The following is a 20,922-nucleotide window of genomic DNA, read 5'->3' as shown; positions in this document are numbered from 1 at the left end:
TGATGGAAAACGTTAGGCTGACTTGAGGGAAGATCTCTTGGAGTCGATTGACCATGATGGATGTGACATGTAAGAGCAAGTGTCGATACTCCGTATGTTGTACAGGATATATTACCCGATAATGGAATCTTTCACCTGTCAAGTAGGAATATTATGCAGATATTCCGCCGTGGAAAGCCGAATGGTCCAGGGTACGGCGTTTGCAGCCTCATGGAAATCAGAGGAAGAGAATCTGCAACAACTCGAATCCTCGAATCTGAAAGTATTGGCCTAGAGGTATCTTGTAAATTATTTCATTGTAGCCTCTGGCAGTTGTTGAGCTGTCGCATCCCAACCAGTGGACACATTTAATGCACAGTCAAGAAATCACAAGGTGGATATGCAGAACTCACACCGGGCCGGGACCTCTCAGTCCCAGGTGGTCAATGCTCATCATGGTTTCTGCCGTGTGGCCTCAGGCCATAATTTACAGCCTGATACTACAGGCAGCAACAGCTACCGCCACCATTCCCGATTGGGCGAGACGAACTTTTTTGATCGGCAGAAAAAAGATGGTCTTCATGAACTTCACGATAGCACTCTAGTCGGCTCAACTTTACCCACCCATTGCTCATTCCGGGTTGCCTACTTAACTAATACCCCCTCAACAACTACTGTCTACCCACCACTGCAATCATGGCGGCGCCCGTCCTGCCTCTGCAGCAGGTGAAGCTCGCCTCGTTACCCTCCACGCAGTTAACACCTGAGCAACAATACTGGCGAACATTCAAAAACCCGCTCCTAATCCCCTCGCCGGCCAATGGACCAGTCAATCTCATCACTCAGCCTTCCGTTCCTTCTTCTGCCGCGGCATTCCCCTCTCTTACACAACCGCCCGATGTTTTCACCGTGACAACAGGCGCACGAGTCCAGATCTATTCGATTCGCACACGGAAACTCCTGCGGACACTTACACGGTTTGACGATACCGTTCGCGGTACTGACGTTCGTCCGGATGGACGTGTTTTGGTGACAGGTGACGACACCGGCTCTGTGCAAGTTTTCGATGTCAAATCGCGCGCCATCCTCAAGACGTGGAAGGACCACAAGCAGCCTGTGTGGGTGACCAAATTCTCTCCCAGTGACCCTACATCAGTCCTCACAGCCAGTGATGACCGTACAGTGCGGCTGTGGGACTTGCCATCCCAAACTAGTGCACGCACATTTGTCGGCCACACCGATTACGTGCGCAGCGGTGCCTTCATGCCTGGCTCGATGGCTTCTTCCGGCCTGGTGGTGTCGGGCTCTTACGATCGTACTGTTCGACTGTGGGATCCTCGAGTTGGAAATCGTGCCGCTATGACATTCAAGATGGGTGCGCCGATCGAGACCATTCTGCCCATGCCCGCCGGAACTACAGTTCTGGCCGCGGCCGACAACAAGATTGCAGTGCTGGATATTGTGGCTGGTAAGCCGCTGCACATGATTCAGAGCCACCAAAAGACTGTCACTGCTCTTGCGCTGGCCTCCAATGGTGAGCGATTGCTCAGTGGTGCACTCGATGGACACATGAAGGTCTTTGAGACCACAGGGTGGAACCCCGTCTCCGGATCCAAATACCCGTCACCTATTCTCTCTCTGCGCGCGATTACTTCCGGAACCGAATACGAGGATAAGCACATTGCTGTCGGTATGCAGTCAGGTCTTCTGTCTATCAAGACCCGACTGTCTGGTCAACAGAAGATCAAGGAGCGAGAGCGCCGGAAGGAAATGGCAGCCCTGCTGGAGGGCAAATTGGAGGAGCACGACCGGGAAGTCGCTAAGAAGAAGAAGACCCGTGGCTCTGGATGGGAAAAGCGTCTGCGTGGACGCGATTTCATCGGAGAAGGTGTAGAGATTGTCATTGAGGGCCAGGACCGCAAGAAGCGGAAGAGAGAGCAGCCTTGGGAGAACGATCTCCGTAAGGCGCGTTACTCTGTTGCGTTGGACCAGGTCCTCACCTCGGCCGACAAGACTGCGCAGCTTACACTGCTTACGGCCCTGCGCCACCGTTCTGCCCTCCGCGCCTCTCTGAAGGACCGCGATGAGGTCACCCTCCAGCCCGTCCTACAGTGGGTTCACAAGAACATCCGTGAACCCCGCCTGGTTGATCTCAGCGTTGAGGTCGCCATGAACCTTCTCGATATCTACTCTGGAAACCTGGGCCAGTCCGCACAGGTCGACAAGATGGTGGAACGTCTGCACCGCCGGGTGCGTGACGAAGTGGAGATGGCCCAGCAAGCGTGGCAAACGAAGGGAATGCTTGACATGTTGAAGGCAACCTGATCTGACGTCCTTGAATCGCAACTTGGAGTTCGGGGTGTCTGGGATTCGCACACTTGGTGTATATGGCGGGCCATCTTTTGTACAGGATTTGCATAAAGAATAAAAGTCGAACTATTTACTATTATTGACCGTGACATCACTCATTCGTATTCTGACTATGTATCAACTATCCAACTTTGAGAATCCACCAGCAGGCGGCTGCAACCAATTCCGTGCATCATACTCCCACCCCTCTGCACCCTCAATAACATGGAAGGTATAGGCATACCGACTATTCAGGCTGGTGTTCTTCTCGCTCTTGTGCAAAACATTCCCATGAATGAGCACAAGCGATCCAGCCTTGATATCAAGAATCTCCAGGTCCTCATCTGTGGCCTCCGAACTCTTCTCCTCCTCCATACCTTTGGGGAGCGAAGGCCCCCGGTTCTCAATAAACTCCGTCCCCGCACTATTCTCCTTCCTCACAAACCTCCTAGCAATGTGGCCACCCTTCTTGCCCGTATGCGAACCCTTGTACATACCCAACGTCCCATTTGCCGGGCCCGCATCCTGCAGCGCATACCACCAGCCTACAGCAGAAGGTGGATCCGTATACAAAAACTCCGAATCACGATGGGACGGCACAGCCCCACCAATCGAGGGCTGCTTGCAGATAACCATACTCTGCAGCACGCGGGGATCGGCGAAGCCGAGGGACCGTGCGACGGCAGCGTTCCGCTGGTTGAGTGATATGGCCTTGAAGGGAGGTGACAAGGTATGCAGCGAATGACCGATCTTATTGACGGCGCGGTTTTTGGGCTTCAGTAGCGCGGCCCGGCCGGTCAATGGATCCGGTTCGGTGCTGAACGCGTCCGGCTCGAAAAAGAAGCGGATCTTGTCGCCTGAGTTCAGGAAGTAGTCGTCACCCACATGATCGGCGGTTTCGTCGCCAGTTGTGAACTGGGTGAGGGGGTGGGATTCTAGTGAGAACTCCTCCAGGAGTTTGTTTGTCTCGGCGAGGAGAGCGGTGACCTCGGTTGGGGCGAGGTAGTCGGGGAGGACGAGGTACCCGTTCTCCTTGAAGGAGGCGACTTGAGATTCGGTAAGTCCAGCCATGAGGTGCTTTGTGTTCCAGGGTCGGAGATGAGTTGGTTTTGATGTTGAAAAGCGGGGGAGAGGTGATAAGCCATTTTGATACGCCCAGTACCTTATCTGGGGCTTCATCCGTGCACGCGGCATCTATGGACAACGCCTACACGCTCGCTAGATGCTCTTTTCCCCTGGCTCAGTTCTCGTGGGGTATCTCCAGACCCCTCGGTGATATCGGTGGATCTTTGTGTCTTCCATAGAGGCCATTTGCCGCAGGAGGCAATGATGCAAGAGGCAAGTAAAGCTTGCCACAGGACAAGACAAGACGAACTATATAAACACATCAAAATTGAGCAGTTTGAAACTTCAAAAGCAATCAATTGGATTTTTTACAGTGCCGATACCAATATTCTACACAGAGACGCTTCTACAAGCGAACCAAACAATCCAATATTGAAATAGCCTCCACAAAGGTTTAGTATCAACCATCCCTTTACCCAACTAAACAAACTCAACTGCAAAATCACCTCAAGTGGACCAGATCAACCTTTTCCTCTCCCATATCCCACCGAGCGCGACCGTTCACCACGATGTCCGACTCTTTCACAAGTTCTTCGTACTATTACAGTTCCACAAGCAACGGCAGCGACGGCAAGACTACAACCGGACACAGGTATTCGACAACCTCATACACCGAGCCCGACGGAACAACAATCGTACGTACCGCCCAGCAAGATTTAGGCCAACCAGCAGTCGTTGAAGAGCGACGCTACGACAATACAGGCCAGGAACAGCTGGCTTTACCAGAGCCCGCAGGTGGTACCTCTGCAGGTGGAGTACGGCGCATCACCGAGCTAGAGGATGATGTTTCAGATTCCAAAGATTACACGTCCAAAAATCCCACGCCCAATGTCCTGGCTGATATTGGGGGTGCGGCGGCTCAGCTCTTGGATGGGGACGGCGAGGACGATTCGTTTAATCTGGTTTCTTCGCCGCTGGGGTCTAGGGTTTATGACCCCGTGACCGGCACTTATAATGACCAATTCGAGTATGATATCGGTGGGGTTACTAGGCGTCACAAGGAGATGAGGGATGCTAGTGGTCGAAAGATCGGACGGGATGTGGATTTTGCTGCAGATGGCCTTTCGTCTTCGGCAAGGGAGAACCGCCCATATGAGAATCCTAGTACAGGCACTAGGCTGCGGAGAGAAAGTGACGTGGATGTTAGAAATGTGCTCTAGGGTGAGTGGATTGGTAGGTATTTGCATTTGCTTATGGTAAGTAATTGCACTTGCTTCTTATTATATATAAAATAAAAAAATGATATATCTGGTGAGTTCTTCATGCATGTTGTGAAGGATATCAGAAGATTATAAACCCGAAATTTTCAATGTCAATGTATGTCTAGTCACGTAGACGCAAACGTCCCTCTGACCAGCGGCTACGCGCCTTCTCCCACCATTTCGGGATGTCGTAGGACCAGTGGCAAAGCATACCAGCAATGAAGCCGATCGCATCATTTTTGAACCCGACCAACAATCCCACAGTAACCATCATGACCGTCCAGCGGCGACTACGTTCTTCGTCCGTCAGAAGAGGACCAATATGTTGCTCCATATTCGACAAAAGGCCAGCATCGGCCTGGCTGAGGTCCCGGGCACCAGAGGTGTTGAGGCTCTCGCCCACACTAAGCAGCTCCGCGCCAGCTGCGATAACCATCACGCCAAGCAAGGCAGCAGGGAATTGCTTCAGAAGGTCGACCAAGGTCTCTCCGAAGAGAAACCCAATGAGAAGTTTCAACAGGCCGAGGAAGATCACACTTGCTCCCGAGCGAGCTCCGAACCGATACTGCGCTGCAAGACCACCAGATCCATGGCAGACGGGCATGGCACCGAACCAGCAGCCAATCATGTTCATGCCGGCCACGCTCAGGCCGACATGGGTGATGGATGGAGTGCGCACGTTTGGCAGCAGATCATTTGCCAAGTGAACAACCGCCACGATGGAGTTGAGAGTGGTAAGAGGAATCTGGCCAATACCAGCATCCACAGCACCAACACGCCATTCAAGTGGGTTCGGAACCAGGGTGAAAGGATGCCACACCTCAAAACTGGGCATATGCCCTGCCAATGTAGTCCGAATGATGGCAAACACCAGACCCAGCACTAGTACACCCAGTGCATAAGGTACTCGGCGATAAATATTGGTGAGCAAAAGTGCAACAAATGCAGCAACTGCCCAAATACGGTTGTCGGCCCAGGAGGGGCTGATCCAGCCCAAGGGATGGAGCATGCTGCTAGAGGCTGCGATGATCAAGGATAATCCCGCCCCGACCTGGATACCCTTGATAACTGGAATGGGAATTACACCTGCGAACCAGTGCAAGATACCCGTCAAGCTGAACACAAGGATACAGGCGCCGACGAAGATCCCCGCCGCAGCGATCGTGCCATTTGAGAAACTACGCGCGATTGCCACTGCGGCGATGGCCTTCATCGGCTGAACTGGCAGTGGAATACCGAAAAACACACCCGTTAGAATATTGAAAATCCCTGAGAAAATCAATGTGCTGGCGAGTGAGACGGTGCCGTTGACAGCTAGCGCAATCGCGATAGGCAGGAATGTGCCTAGATCGCCAAGCGAGCCTGAGATCTCGGAGACATAGTGGCGCTTGAAGGTGCGAAGATTATAAGCGTTGATTTCGCGTAGTGACTGAATAGCCATGGTGAGATGATAATTTCAAGTTCATGAAGAGGGAGAGTGGATAGCCAAGCTTGCTTCATTCACATCGGCGCCCGCCGATCTACCCCGCCCGTTAATATCTCAACATTGGGAGTTGAATTCCTGCACATCTGACGTACCAACTAAACTAACAAGAATACAAGTCCAATAAAAAGGTTTTTTTGACATCCTAGAGAATTCCAACCAGCCAAGTTTCTTCAGCTATTCTCTGCCGAGTTGCTTATTGCCTCCAACGCTCATGGTCACGGATGAATATACGGCGTCAACGTCGGCCTGAAGCTTGAACGAAGTTGGTCACCAAGTTGAAGACACCGTAGTACCCCTCCCGCCCCATTATAATAAATCCAAAGTCCCTGGTACTCGGTTCGTTCTGCTTCCGACTCCGCCGGGAACGGAGGTGAATACGGAGACATGGGTATATAAATAGCTATTTTCCCAGGTCTACAATAACATTCAGAATTGCGTACTCCGTACACTCTTCTAATCAATTTCGGACCCCCAATTTGAAACACCCGAATCTCAATACGGCATAGTAGTCAATCCCACAGGTACTACTAGAGACTAGTAGAGTAGACCTTCACCATACACATGCTACTGTACCACTTCATGGATGTGCCCCTCCTCTCCAGTACAACCCAAACATAAGCCATGGGTACCCACTGTATGTGCCTTTGTGTTGTGAAACCTACGCCGCGATGAGTCAATACTTACCTGAACTGGAACATTAATACAGAGTATTTAATATATGACAGTATACTCCGTATGGAGTACTTTGTACTTATTTAGTACTACGTATGTTGTATGCAAGATGCCATGAAGCCACTGTAGATCATCCCCTTTTTCTGTAAATGTGTAATGCCAAACCATTCTACTATTACATTACTTGATGTTTGCAAACCAGTTTATTCTACTCCATACCTGTTTTCCTGTTACATTTTGCCTCCTATAAACCTAGTCAAATGGAGTGCCCTATCAGCTTTCTTTTCTGCCTCCTTGCGTTTGTCGCAACGGCAACTGCTGATGCATACAAACAGCACAAAAAGCCTATGGACTACATCAATGAGGAAATCGAGAGGGACATGGCAGGTTACAAACTTTCTGACCGTAAGGTCAAATATACGAGAGGAATTGTGAACTAGGTGGTCATGAAAGCGTCTCTCAAACTAACCCTTGAAAGATGGAAACAAACCCTGTGGGAAATCAAAGATGCCGTGAGGGGACGGCTCTCCACGGATATTACGAATTGCATAGTGGAGAAGATGACGAGAGCAATAAAAGATCAGCCTATGCGCTGTACCAAGGATGTGGGCTCGTAGTGAGAAATGTCCACTTTTTGTACTGGGTGGTTTAGATAGGGGAGAAATGTGCATAGTAGTCCTGAACCAAAACTACTAGATAAAGGGCCGCCGACAGCTTACAGTAACATTCAAAATTAGATATACATACCTTTATGCCCTTACAAATTATGTTCCAGACTCCAAACATATATAAATGGGGCATTATGCCGATCCTTAGCTCTCGCCGTAAGCTCTTTTTCCCATTCAGACAATTCCAGCCGCATAAGAGTATCTAGCTATGACTGATAGTGAAGATATTTAGGACCGTATTACCACCGCCTCTTTGCAATCAACAGAGGGTGTTTGAGTCCAAAGTACTCCGTACGGAGTATGTAGATAGCCATAATTATAGATGAAATTTCCTTTCTGTGCTAACTATGTACTTCTGGTCCTTTGCTTATGTATGATAAGGGCTGGGCTGAGCCCTAATGTAGCTGCCTAGCATACGCCACTTTCAACTGTTTAGTGCGATTTCTAGGTCGATAGTGCTTACTCCGTACAGCTCTGAGAACAGATGAGCCGAGTGTAAATTCTCTTAGGGTAAAAGAAGAAATCAAACATTATACTAATGGCATAAAGTAGGATAGCAACCTTCCACCATAGTCCTTCGCAACCCTCCATTGTGACACCTCTTTATTGTGGTCTACCACTTTGGCCTGTCATGGGAATCTTCCATCATGGCCTCAACAAGCTTCCACTCCAACTGTTTATGGTGACATGCATTTGACCCCTTGGTCATACACATTTAAACTCACCAAGTCGTTTCTAGCAACCATCCTCCCTCCTACCCCATAACCTTAATAATGTCTTCCTCCACCAGCAGTCCACTGGATCCAAGCTTTTCATATTGAGTCATCATGGTTAGCACCCATCTTACTATCACGGTCGACCTAGGTGGGATCAAACGACCACATGGTCGGGTTACGTCAAGGGACTTGAGCATTCCAAGTCGAACTGCCAGTTCATTACATAACCCTTGATCGTTTGGAATGTAGTTGATTCAAAATATGAGAGATGGGGAGAGATAGGAAGGTAAATGTAGTAAATGCCATCTCATCAAACAAAGCAAACAACATGCAAAGAACGATCCCTGAGCATGTGATAGCATGTGATCGCAACATTATTTTGAGAGACTAAAATGGTGAATACGGAGTACTAGTTCCGTACATGGTTAGTTAGTGGATCCGCCAAGTGCTACTAACTATTTATTTGGTATTTGTAGATAGCGCTACGGCGAGATCAATAGTTTATCGAAAACGGTACTTTGTTTAGTGGGAACCTTCTAGGTACATATGTAGGGGTTACAGAAGATCCATGGATGTCATGCCGGCATAATATGTGGTCCACCAGAAAAAGATGCCCCAGGGTCAAAAAGTGGTGGCAACCTTGGAAGCAACATTGAAATTATCAGATGCACACGATACAGCATACCAGCGTTGTACAGAAACAGAGTGAAATCACGAATTATAATGATCAGCCCTGGTACTCCACACAAATCTCACTTTGTTTCAAAAGGGAAAGGAAGCGACGTGTTCCCGAGCCGATTACAGACCCAATTCGACCGAATTTTCATCCGTTGTATAATATAGAATTATGTACGGAGTAGATTAATAATAAAGGAATATGTATCTAAAAAACAGAAGGAAAAGTGGAGCGGTAAGATTCTAGAATCCTCGCCTCGCAAGCTCTACTCTGTATGTATGTGCCTAGGTAGGCTTGGCCACCTTGCGGCCCGGTCGTAATGCAATTTAATGTTAATCTTAGTGCACCATGTCCACGGGTGCCGAGCGTAAGGTCGGGACCGGGGACTCGGGATCTTCAAGATCCGTCTCCCGGTCCCTCTAGGGCTAATAGGGTCCCCTCCCGGGTTCAATAAAGTCCCGCTGAGTCAGCAAGAGGCTTAGAATATCCAGCTCGTTTTTAAGTTTCTATGGCGTTGGGCGATGACCATAGGGCAGGTTTACCTTGGAAAGATGCAGTTATGGCGACCTAGGCAACCCTTGCCTCAAATTTGCCAAAATCTGATTTAATGTCAATCCAATCATGGCTCTGGGATTATAGCAAACTACAACTCCACCCATATATTTCTTTAATCGCAATCCCATCAATTGCTCCGACCCCCGACTCAGACCCACAGTGGAGGTCGGTCCCGTTAGAATGGAAGATGTCATCCAAGAACGGAAATGGCCACAGGTCCGAGACTTTAAATATATGATCATCCCCTCCCCCCTTTCATTAATTTTCCATTATAATCTGTTTTCTAATCTTGGTGCAAATACTCCTGTGCTCATTGCCCATTCTATATCGGCACAATGACATCAGAGATAAGCTCGCACGAGCTGAGGGAGAAGGATGAACCATCGCCACCTCCTACCGGAGATGCATCAACTCTCGAAGATTCTCCTATGGCATTCATCGACCAAGTCGATGTTGAGACCCTCACCAGAATAGCTACCCAGCGGTCACGCCGACAATCCACCCTTGGAACCTCAGATAACCTAGCAGTCCTCGCTCAACAAGATCCATCTCTCGACCCCCAATCTGGAAAGTTCGACTTGCAAAAATGGCTCAAGGCGGCTTTCAACGATCTCAACCGCGACGGTGACCACTCGGGACATTCATCGGATGTCATTTTCAAACAACTCAATGTATATGGATCGGGCGCTGCGCTGCAGTTCCAAGATACAGTCACATCGACCCTGACTGCCCCTTTCCGGTTGCCTCAAATCATTCGTGAATCTCACTCTCCCCAAAGGCGAATTCTCAAGGATTTTAATGGCCTTTTGAAAAATGGGGAGCTGTTGCTTGTGCTTGGTCGGCCAGGTGCCGGCTGCAGTACACTTCTGAAGTCCATGACTGGAGAGCTGCATGGTCTGAATATGGATAAGGAGAGTGTCATCCATTACAATGGTAAGACTAGAGCTCTAATATGTCACAGCAGAACTAACAATTACTAGGAATTCCCCAATCTCGCATGATCAAAGAGTTCAAGGGCGAACTAGTATACAACCAAGAGGTACAATCCCAACATCGACCACGCCAATAGACATATTGCTGACTTAAGAACTATACAGGTTGACAGACACTTCCCCAATTTGACCGTCGGTCAGACTCTGGAGTTTGCGGCTGCAACACGAACTCCCGCTCGTCGGTTCCAAGACATGTCACGCAAAGAATTTTCCAAATACATGGCTCAGATCATCATGGCTGTCTTTGGATTGAGTCACACATATAACACGCGCGTCGGTGACGATTTCATCCGTGGTGTTTCGGGTGGTGAGCGAAAGCGTGTCAGTATTGCAGAGATGGCTGTAGCCCATGCTCCAATCGCTGCCTGGGACAACTCTACCCGAGGGTTGGATTCCGCCACGGCATTGAAGTTTGTTGAGGCTTTACGACTGTCCGCTAATATCACTGGCTCATGCCATGCCGTCGCTGCTTATCAGGCAAGTCAAAGCATCTACGACGTATTTGACAAGGTGATTGTACTTTACGAAGGCCACCAAATCTTCTTCGGACGTGCTGCCGCAGCCAAGTCCTACTTTGAGAACCAAGGCTGGGATTGTCCGACTCGACAGACCACTGGAGATTTCCTCACCTCTATCACAAATACTCAAGAGCGGAAAGCCAAGCCCGGCATGGAAAATCGTGTTCCCCGTACACCGGAGGACTTTGAGGCTGCATGGCTCAAGTCACCTCAATACAAGCAATTGCTGAATGACATTGCTGAATATGAAGGACAAAATCCCGTTGGACATGATGTGCAAGCCGTGGCTGATCTCCAGCAATGGAAGCGTGGCGCCCAGGCCAAACACACCCGGCCCACGTCCCCATATATCATCAGTGTTCCTATGCAAATTAAACTTAACACCGTTCGTGCCTATCAACGACTCTGGAACGATGCCGCTGCAACTATATCTACGATCGTTACTAATATTATCATGGCTCTGATCATCGGATCAGTCTTCTATGGGACTCCGGATGCAACTGCAGGCTTTACGTCCAAGGGTGCAACTCTATTCTTTGCTGTCCTTCTCAATGCCCTCACCGCAATGTCCGAAATCAACAGTCTCTACTCGCAACGCCCAATTGTCGAAAAGCATAACTCCTTTGCCTTTTATCATCCTGCCACGGAAGCCATTGCTGGTGTGCTCAGTGATATACCAGTCAAGTTTGCATTGTCTGTCGTGTTCAACATCATCCTATACTTCCTGGCCGGTCTGAAACGAGAAGCATCCAACTTCTTCCTCTACTTCCTCATCACATTCATTATCACGTTCGTCATGAGTGCAGTCTTCCGCACATTGGCCGCCATCACCAAAACCATTTCACAGGCAATGGGTCTAGCAGGTGTCATGATTCTGATCCTCGTTGTTTACACCGGTTTTGTCCTCCCTGTTCCATCTATGCATCCGTGGTTCGAATGGCTTCATTATCTCAATCCTATCTACTACGCCTTCGAGATCCTGATCGCCAACGAGTTCCATGCTCGCGAGTTCCCTTGCTCGTCCTATGTTCCCTCCTACGCCGACCTATCAGGCAACGCCTTCAGTTGCACTGCGGCTGGCTCCGTGGCAGGCTCTACAACAGTCAATGGTGACCGGTATATTGAATTAAATTACTCTTACAGTTACACCCATGTCTGGCGAAACTTTGGTATCCTGATAGCCTTCTTGGTCGGTTTCATGGTGATCTACTTTGTCGCAAGCGAGCTGAACTCTGCTACTACAAGCACCGCCGAGGCTCTGGTCTTCCGTCGCGGTCACGAGCCTGCCAGATTCCGCCAGGGCAACAAGTCCGGGTCCGATGTCGAAAGTACCGAGGCATCTAAATCCCATGCTGCTGCGGATACAGAAGACAAGGGAATGGGTGCTATGGAGGCTCAGACCGATACCTTCACTTGGCGCGATGTGTGCTATGATATCGAGATTAAGGGCGAGCCACGTCGTCTCTTAGATCATGTTTCCGGATGGGTCAAGCCTGGAACCCTCACTGCACTGATGGGTGTCAGTGGCGCTGGTAAGACGACTTTGCTTGACGTATTGGCGCACCGCACATCAATGGGTGTTATCACTGGCGATATGTTTGTCAATGGCCGTGAATTGGATGAGAGTTTCCAGCGGAAGACAGGTTATGTTCAACAGCAGGATCTGCACCTCGATACTGCTACTGTGCGTGAGTCTCTACGATTCTCTGCCATGTTGCGTCAGCCAGCCTCCGTCTCGGTTAAGGAGAAGTACGACTATGTCGAGGATGTGATCAAAATGTTGAAGATGGAGGAGTTTGCGGAAGCCATTGTCGGTGTCCCTGGTGAGGGTCTGAACGTTGAGCAGCGCAAGCTGTTGACTATCGGTGTCGAATTGGCCGCCAAACCCAAGCTGCTACTCTTTTTGGATGAGCCCACCAGGCAAGTGCCCCATACAACAAGTTTTCATGCTTTTCAAATACTAACTATGTCTTAGTGGTCTCGACTCTCAAAGCTCCTGGGCTATCTGTTCATTCCTTCGCAAGCTTGCCGAGCATGGTCAAGCAGTTCTTTGCACGATCCATCAACCCAGCGCCATGCTCTTCCAACAATTCGATCAGCTACTGTTCCTCGCCCGAGGCGGTAAGACTGTTTACTTTGGTCCGGTCGGAGAGAACTCCAGCACAATGCTCGAGTACTTCGAATCTAACGGTGCGCGTAAGTGTGATGATAGCGAGAATCCAGCTGAATACATGCTGGGCATTGTCAATGCTGGTAAGAATGACAAGGGCCAGGACTGGTTCGATGTGTGGAAGCAGAGCAACGAGAGCACACAGGTTCAAACTGAGCTCGAGCGAATTCATCACGAAAAGTCAAACGAGTCCTCTGCCGTTGATGATGCATCCCAAGGTCACTCTGAATTCGCCATGCCATTCTGGTTCCAATTGACCCAGGTCACATACCGTGTGTTCCAGCAATACTGGCGCATGCCAGCCTACATTCTGGCCAAATGGGGACTTGGAATTGTCTCTGGTCTATTCATTGGTTTCTCTTTCTACGGTGCGAAAACGTCGCTGCAAGGCATGCAGACCGTCATCTACTCTCTTTTCATGATTTGTACAATCTTCTCTTCATTGGCACAACAGGTATGCTCAACCCAGAATTCAAGCAAGTGGACCTAAGCTAATCTCAGCAGATCATGCCCGTGTTCGTCAGCCAGCGATCGCTCTACGAGGGACGTGAACGTCCCAGCAAGTCTTACTCCTGGAAAGCTTTCCTCATCGCAAACGTCATTGTGGAGATCCCCTTCATGATCGTCATGGGTATATTGACCTATGCTTCCTACTTCTATGCTGTCGTTGGAATTCCCGACTCGGCAACCCAGGGAACCGTCCTTCTTTTCTGCATTGTCTTCTTCATCTACGCCAGCACCTTCACCCACATGGTCATTGCTGGTCTCCCAGACGAAACAACCGCCAGTGCAGTAGTCGTTCTTCTCTTCGCGATGTCTCTTACTTTCTGTGGTGTGATGCAGCCCCCATCTGCCCTTCCCGGCTTCTGGATCTTCATGTACCGTGTCTCGCCATTCACATACTGGATCGGTGGCATGGCTGGAACACAGCTTCACAATCGCCAGGTGGTATGTTCGACCTCCGAACTGGCCATCTTCGATCCTCCCTCCGGCCAGACTTGCGGACAGTACCTCATGAAGTATGTCACCGCCGCTGGTGGTCAGTTGCTCAACCCCGAGGCTACGAGTGATTGCAGTTACTGCTCTCTCAAAGTCGCAGATCAGTACCTGAGCACGGCCGGTATCTCCTATTCTGACAGATGGCGCAACTTCGGTATCATGTGGGCTTTCATTGCTTTCAATATTTTCATAGCTACTCTCATGTACTACCTCATCCGTGTGAAGCGGTGGAGCAGTGCGGATATGAAGGAATCAGTGAATAAACTCATTCCTGGAAAGAAGTCGAAGGGTGGCAACTAAATTTTGTCACTGCCCTCTTCCTGATATCTGTCATTCTTTGTCTATATCTCCTTATCCTTTTTCTTCGTGCTTTTATACTTTCTTTCAATGCCTTTTTGGCTATCTACTGACCTCGCTGTCTATTTTTTTCATTTTGTTGCTTAGAGTCTCTTGCGGTGCCCTGCATAAAGAGAAAGTCTTATCTTAATAAACTGCATATACTTCATATACTGCATATACTTCATATACTGCATATACTTCATATACTTCATATACTTCATCCAATATCACTTTCTGATAGATATTTCAAGTTAACTGTATCCAAGTATCAATCGGAAAGTCAACGCTATCTTGCAACCGCGTTTCTTCATACCAAGCATATCAAAGCTATGCTTGCCATCCCGATCAATAAAAGCAATTATATCACCACCAGATCGCCGCTTTAGAAGCGGATGATCACTGGTCGCTTGGCTTTGGGGGGACCAGGATGTATGTTCTGATTTTATTACTGATTTACTCATAGTATAAAGCTTGGTTGTGTGGAGGGGGATGCTGCATTGTTACTTTATCTCAAACAGATAGGTTTTTCAAGGTAGCTGAAGTTAATTAGTTGTTCTTTAGAGATTTAAGTCTTAAGTATAGCTTTGATATTACAAGAATTGATAGGGAATTGAAATTCAATCCACCTCTAATTCATATGCTACTGTCACGTAGGTGTCAAGGTTCATTCCCAATTCAGAAGTTGTGGTGTTTGCCCTCAACATATAAATACCCTCCTTCTCTTAATTTTGCTTCTTCCCTCTTTCTCTCTCTTCCGATCTGTCTTACTTTATATGGGCTTCGACACCAGACTCACCTGGACTGATGGAGGAGGATAACTGGTGGAGGCATTCGACAACAGACTCACCTGTGACGAGCGGCACTGAAGGGGGATGGGCAGCGGGCTGCCACGGTTCAAGATGCCAGTGAGGATACATAAAGAGGAGGAATTTCTGTTACTGGTGAGAGAAGTAGGGGGATGCTGCACGGGCGACCGTTTGAGCACATCGGAGCAAGAAGCACTCCAGGACTCTTTTCTCAGACACAGTGGGCGTTCGTCTTCTCAAGCCTCGGCGTTCGCTTAAGCAACGGTTAAAATGGAACTGATATTCTGGTGCTGTGGACTCTGATGAAGTGGGTTCGAGGGAGAAGGCGGGTGGTGGGTCATCTTTTTGCTCTGTGATGAATCGGTCTTGATGATGTTTCACATCCATCGGACGTGGCGACACCCTCTGTGACGGCCGGGCAAGCTTGATCGGAGGCTCGCAATTGACCTACTGAGAGTAAATTATTTTGTACTTGATTCTTTTCTTGTGCAGTGTACTTGTGGGCTTGTGGCTTGTGGGTTATTGATAAATTTGTCTGCTTGGTTCATTCCACTCGGACGTGATTGAAGCCTCCACGGTGTGAAATCCTGCCAGGCAACACAATCTATTCATTCATATATTGTCTCCTAAATGATATATCAGCACTACTATGGCCAAACCTTACTTTGTGTAGCTCACGTCTTAAAGTATCATTTTGAGAATGCCATGGATCAACATCAGGACATTCCAAATTGGCCTGCGAGCGGGCTTAACTCATTGATAAGGCCTAAAATACATGTAAAACTACTCTGTCCATTCTTCTCATATCCTAAATCCCCAAAATCCTTGATATGTCGATAAAATCAAGCATTCCAACCGTTAGATCCATTTTATAGATCCAACAATCGTCAGAAGCAACCTTACCTTATCGGCAACGCACAGACCAGCAACCTATCGCCTGCACCAACGTCACGGCCGCAGTAACACCGCGCAACGAACCAACTAATCCTCCGACAGCCTCCCAGGTTCCCAAACACCAACATGGATCCAGATGCCGGCATTCCCATTGAACCTGAACCCTCCGTCTTCAGCTATGTGCTCTCCTTCCTCCTCGTTGGCGTCGCATGGGGCTTCACAACCCCCTTTATCCGCCGCGCAGCAGCAGACTTCAACGCCCGACAAGAGAAGCAAGCAAACGAATTGAATTCCTCGGGGCGCGGAAGAGGATGCTCACAAGATTCACCAGAAACCGGATTCACGGATGAAGGGGAGGAACAGGAATTGCTCTCTCGGGAGGAAGACCGTGACTCCGGCGACGAGGAAGGTGTGCGGAGGCGGAGTACGAGTAGCAGTGATGTGAACCGAAAGCCGAAGACTGCTGGTGCAGATACGGAGCTGGATGGTGGAATTGCTGGACAGAGTGGCAGTCGGAATACTACGGAAGACAGGGAAGGCGGCGCAGATGAGGACCAGGATGATCTACCCACGGCGGCGTGGAGGCATGGAGCCCCTGTGAAGCAGTCGTGGCTGCGGGCGAAGGTTGTTACTATTTTCTGGACGGTTGTGAACCTGCTTCGCACGCCTGCGTATGCGATTCCCTTGGTTATCAATCTCACGGGCAGTATTTGGTTCTTTTTGCTTGTTGGAAAACATGGTAAGTGCCATTCTTTGACTTTCTTGGCTTCTGATGCTACGGGTTTGAGATGTGGAATTGCTAACCAGTTGCTGTGTAGAACTTTCCTTGACTGTGCCGCTTGCAAACTCGAGTGCGTTCTTATTTACTGTTCTTGGGGAGTGGTATGTCGAGCGCAAGGTCATTGCAAAGGAGACATGGTTGGGCATGGGGCTGGTACTTGGAGGGATTGCATTATGTGTGCATTCTAAGAACCAGGCTTCTTGAAGTTGATTGGATTTCGGATTAGGGAGTTGGTGTCAGTATATTTGGTGTACGCTCTAATAGACATATAATGGAGCAATATAGCTTACTTGGACTTCCGAGGAACTCTCATAGCTGATAGAAGTGTTTCACTAAATTTCCTCACTACTTGAAACCTTCGCATAGCTCAACCGTGAGTGATCAGTTCTTGTGATGCCTTGGGTTTATCTACAGAGACCAGCTTATTTTGAATGAACACAAAAAATTTGCGGAATAATCAATACTCCTCTATATCTACAGATAGAGTACATAAATTCCCAACCACATGAGAAAAACAAAAACCATGAGCCCAAGTATGCAGATGCAAAGGTAAGCACATGCAAATCATGCATCAAGTCGAACGATAAAAAACAAAAACCAGAGAAACCACGATATCATGTCATTCCGCATGTCAAAAAGGACAAATGAGATATCGCGGGGAAGTCATAAAACGCATAAAATTTTCCATTTCCATTTGCGTACCAGACCGGGCCCGCCGTGGCATTGTAACCAAATCCAAATCCGGATAAAATCAGGGGATATATGAAAACATAGCATTGCTGCATAGCGCAAATAAACACAATCGTCATGCTTAAAAGTTTACTAAATCAAACGCCACGGAACTAGAAGATGAAGGTTAGTATGTCATCGACAAAAATCTTAGTGCAGGGTAGATAACTCACCATACGAACAACCAGATACCACATTGCGCCTATAAACTTGAACATTGAAAGGGCAGCAACACTCCAAAGAATGACTTCCATGTAGATCATGGAGCGTTCGGTCTGTGCATCGTCGGAATTGGTGGATGAGTCCTCAAAGGTTTCCAAACCAGCAGCGCTCAGAACAACGGCACCAAGAGCAAAGTTGCAGAATACCCAGGCGAGCACGACGGCACTGCGGAATCCCTTGTAGTAGTCGGCTTGCTTGTCTTCCTCCGAAATAATGTTGACCTCCTTAGGGGGCTTCGTGGCGAACTTGGCACATTCCGCCTCATACTGGTCGTTCAGATCGCCGTCGTCTTGCGGGATATTGACGTCGACCTTACCGCCGGGCTTAAGGTGCGCTGAGGGCAGTTTCTCGGCCTTGTCATCTCCCTTGGTACCCCATGTGATATCGTGGGTGTTGCAGAAGGCGTAGATGTTGAGGACGTTGATGTATGTTGGCGTGAGCAAGATGTATTGAATGAACTGGAGGATGTTAGATGACTCAACAAAATTAGATCCACAGGATCACTTACACTGGTGAACATGTGCCATGGATCCAGGAAGATAAACGAGGCGAGGAACCACATGACATAGGTCGATCCAAGTGAGACGATGATAGAAAAGAACGTCTTATTGGTGAAAAGTTGGCTGACCGTAAAGGTGTTTGAGGCCACCTCTGTTTGGATCGATTTGACCGTGACGAAGATGGCAGCAAATGCAAGATATATCATGATCACGATCCAGAAATAGACCATGGTCATATAGAACTTGTTGGATCCGCCAGGTCGATTACCGAGAGCTAAGACGAAGCATGTAACGAGAGTTGCCAGGTAAAGCCATTCAAAGACAATGCCTAAAACCTTACCAGCAGTGCCCAGTAGATCATCTGAGCCCAAGTATGTTGTCAAGATATGGAAAACCAAGAAGAAGTTACCCTGGGCAAGGCGTTAGCATGAAGAATAAAGAACGGTGAATGGGAGAGGGACTTACAATTCCAAACCACGCGAAAATCATCGCAATTGCTTGATAGACGAACTCAATCATCAACATAAACTTTCTAATGAAGCTGTGGTCACTGCGGAAGATCTGGTAGAAGTGGGCAATGGCGTAAACTGCAGCGAAGAAACTACCATTCAGCCAACGACGACGCTGGAGAATGAACTCGGCCATCTGATCGGGCACATCGGTTTCACCAGTCGACGACTTAACGTACTGAAGGAGCCATCGGCACTTCCGCTTGGAGACAATCTCGAAACATAGGATTCGATCTTCAGCCAGGTACATGTTGGCCGTGAAGATACCGGCATTGGCACCGTGCATCTTCTCGCCTAGGAAGTACCGCTCTAGTGGACCTTGACCGTTCTTGTCGTTTTGAAGTGCGACGAACCGGTAGGCGGAGAACGCACCTGGCAGCACAGTAATGAAACCGAATGCAGACTCAAGCGGTTTATCGAGAATGTTACTGAGCTTATACTCGAAATTTTGACCAGCCACCAGCGGGTTCAGCAATTTCTTGCCGTGTGATAACATGACTTTGATCTCACCACATGCACCACCGCACATTGGCTCGACATCAAAGGCCTTCCAGAGGTGATAGATCGAGTCCTTGCCAGGTTTGGTACCCGCATCCAAGAGGACACAGATGTTGGGATCCAGGACACGACCGAAAGCTTGAAAGAACCATCTATGAGAGTTGATTTTCTTCTGGTTCTTTTCCTTCAAACAGAAAATCAGCTGCACTGGAGCCCCAGACCGAGGCTTGAGATGCACTTGCGTGCCCTTTACCTCCAACCCAACTTGAGTGGTGTACTCGTAGATATGGGCGGTGACGTCCTTGCCGTTGACTTGCTGCTTCGCAATGCCGTCTTGGTACACCCCCAGAGCTGCCAGCACAGCGCGTGTCCGAGGGTTGATCTTGGCACGGCCGTCGCTAATGATACATACTACAATCTTTTTCCACGAATCCTTGCCCCACGTTTTGCTGCTGGTGCGTGAACACATGTAATCAATGTTCTTGAACACACCAGACATTGTTCGCGCGAAGAGAAAGTCATCTTCATTGTACATGGTCACGACGATGAAGAGTTCGGTGTTGCGAGGCTTTGCGAAAAGCTTCTGACGAAGGGTAAATCGCTCTTCGAAGAAATCGGCAGGATCGCATGTCGCTGCTGAATATCGCATGTGAGTGAATTCATCGCGACCTGGCGGCTCTGCGTGAGGTACTTGGCTGAGCAATTTCGGCGCAATGGGGCAATCTAAGACGAGGTTGCCGTTGAACAGTTGGACTTCTTTCACCGTCTTCCAACGGCGGATAGGCGCAGGGCTGGGCGTCGGTGCCGGTTCATCGTGGAACTCAGTATACGGGTCCGGCCCGAAGGGGTTTTCATTTGGTTGCAGCATGGGCTGGTCGGTTTCAAAGGGGGTGTGTCCTCCCTCAGGATACTGGCCTAGGTCATAATCGTCATGTGGGGTGTGTGTAGGCTGGTAGGGTTGGGTGTAGTAGGCGTCATGGTGGGCTTCAGGGTCAACCGAATACTCGTGACCAGGATAAGGATGGTGTGCGTCGTATGTCTCATGATGGCCATAAGAGTTATCGACATGATCAACCGAGTACTGTTTTCAACATAATTTGTCAGTATTGACTTGTACCCAGCATGTGTCGTTGTTATCTTGTGATACTCACAGTAGGTTGTTCGGCCAAGCGATCACTGGATGGCATGGGAAGATGGGACTGAGGCCCATATGGGTTGTCTGAGAGCTGGTAGCCATGTTCTAGTGGTTGCCCAGGGGAAGGAGTGCGATTGCTATATCCAGTAAGGTGGGAAGGATTCAAGATGGGCGAGGTATGCTCGTCTCCGAACGGGTCTGTTCGCGACATCGTTAGTTTTGAGATGTTGAAGATTCCTCAATGAGAACTTGAACGGCAATGATTTCACAGCGCAAATCGTACTGAGACCATTGAATCAAAATGACCAGCACTGATTCGAGTAGTTTCAGAGAGATGGAGAATGCACGGGCAATATGAATGAGATGGGGGGAGAGAGGGTCCAATAAGGCCATAGGAGCACT

General features: G+C 48.9%; 8 protein-coding genes across 8 annotated transcripts; 5 read left to right on the top strand and 3 right to left on the bottom strand.

Annotated features, from left to right (window-relative positions):
• Positions 1–434: 434 nt before the first annotated feature.
• On the top strand, positions 435–584 carry PEX2_085290 (uncharacterized protein; the record flags this gene model as incomplete). The annotated part of the gene is made up of 1 exon (XM_016745799.1): positions 435–584. One exon carries the CDS (start codon positions 435–437, stop codon positions 582–584), a length of 150 nt encoding a protein of 49 aa, XP_016602246.1.
• Positions 585–675: 91 nt separating this feature from the next.
• PEX2_085280 (snoRNA-binding rRNA-processing protein UTP15) lies at positions 676–2,304 on the top strand (the record flags this gene model as incomplete). Its single annotated transcript, XM_016745798.1, has 1 exon — positions 676–2,304. One exon carries the CDS (start codon positions 676–678, stop codon positions 2,302–2,304), a length of 1,629 nt encoding a protein of 542 aa, XP_016602245.1.
• A 162-nt stretch (positions 2,305–2,466) lies between these two features.
• Positions 2,467–3,399, bottom strand: PEX2_085270 (phytanoyl-CoA dioxygenase family protein; the record flags this gene model as incomplete). The annotated part of the gene is made up of 1 exon (XM_016745797.1): positions 2,467–3,399. The coding sequence occupies one exon, from the start codon at positions 3,397–3,399 to the stop codon at positions 2,467–2,469; it is 933 nt and encodes a 310-aa protein (XP_016602244.1).
• Positions 3,400–3,962: 563 nt separating this feature from the next.
• Positions 3,963–4,613, top strand: PEX2_085260 (uncharacterized protein; the record flags this gene model as incomplete). Its single annotated transcript, XM_016745796.1, has 1 exon — positions 3,963–4,613. One exon carries the CDS (start codon positions 3,963–3,965, stop codon positions 4,611–4,613), a length of 651 nt encoding a protein of 216 aa, XP_016602243.1.
• Positions 4,614–4,776: 163 nt separating this feature from the next.
• On the bottom strand, positions 4,777–6,096 carry PEX2_085250 (putative sulfate/molybdate transporter; the record flags this gene model as incomplete). The annotated part of the gene is made up of 1 exon (XM_016745795.1): positions 4,777–6,096. The coding sequence occupies one exon, from the start codon at positions 6,094–6,096 to the stop codon at positions 4,777–4,779; it is 1,320 nt and encodes a 439-aa protein (XP_016602242.1).
• A 3,667-nt stretch (positions 6,097–9,763) lies between these two features.
• PEX2_085240 (putative ABC multidrug transporter) lies at positions 9,764–14,407 on the top strand (the record flags this gene model as incomplete). Its single annotated transcript, XM_016745794.1, has 5 exons — positions 9,764–10,361; positions 10,409–10,467; positions 10,526–12,792; positions 12,914–13,562; positions 13,613–14,407. The coding sequence occupies 5 exons, from the start codon at positions 9,764–9,766 to the stop codon at positions 14,405–14,407; spliced, it is 4,368 nt and encodes a 1,455-aa protein (XP_016602241.1).
• A 1,865-nt stretch (positions 14,408–16,272) lies between these two features.
• Positions 16,273–17,131, top strand: PEX2_085230 (uncharacterized protein; the record flags this gene model as incomplete). The annotated part of the gene is made up of 2 exons (XM_016745793.1): positions 16,273–16,885; positions 16,965–17,131. The coding sequence occupies 2 exons, from the start codon at positions 16,273–16,275 to the stop codon at positions 17,129–17,131; spliced, it is 780 nt and encodes a 259-aa protein (XP_016602240.1).
• A 623-nt stretch (positions 17,132–17,754) lies between these two features.
• Positions 17,755–20,731, bottom strand: chsA (uncharacterized protein; the record flags this gene model as incomplete). The annotated part of the gene is made up of 5 exons (XM_016745792.1): positions 17,755–17,769; positions 17,830–18,336; positions 18,387–18,788; positions 18,844–20,466; positions 20,537–20,731. 5 exons carry the CDS (start codon positions 20,729–20,731, stop codon positions 17,755–17,757), a joined length of 2,742 nt encoding a protein of 913 aa, XP_016602239.1.
• Positions 20,732–20,922: the final 191 nt, after the last annotated feature.

Source organism: Penicillium expansum (genome assembly GCF_000769745.1).
Source record: "Penicillium expansum strain MD-8 chromosome Unknown contig284, whole genome shotgun sequence".
Taxonomy (NCBI): Eukaryota; Fungi; Ascomycota; class Eurotiomycetes; order Eurotiales; family Aspergillaceae; genus Penicillium; species Penicillium expansum.
This window is presented reverse-complemented; position numbering and strand designations above follow the sequence as displayed.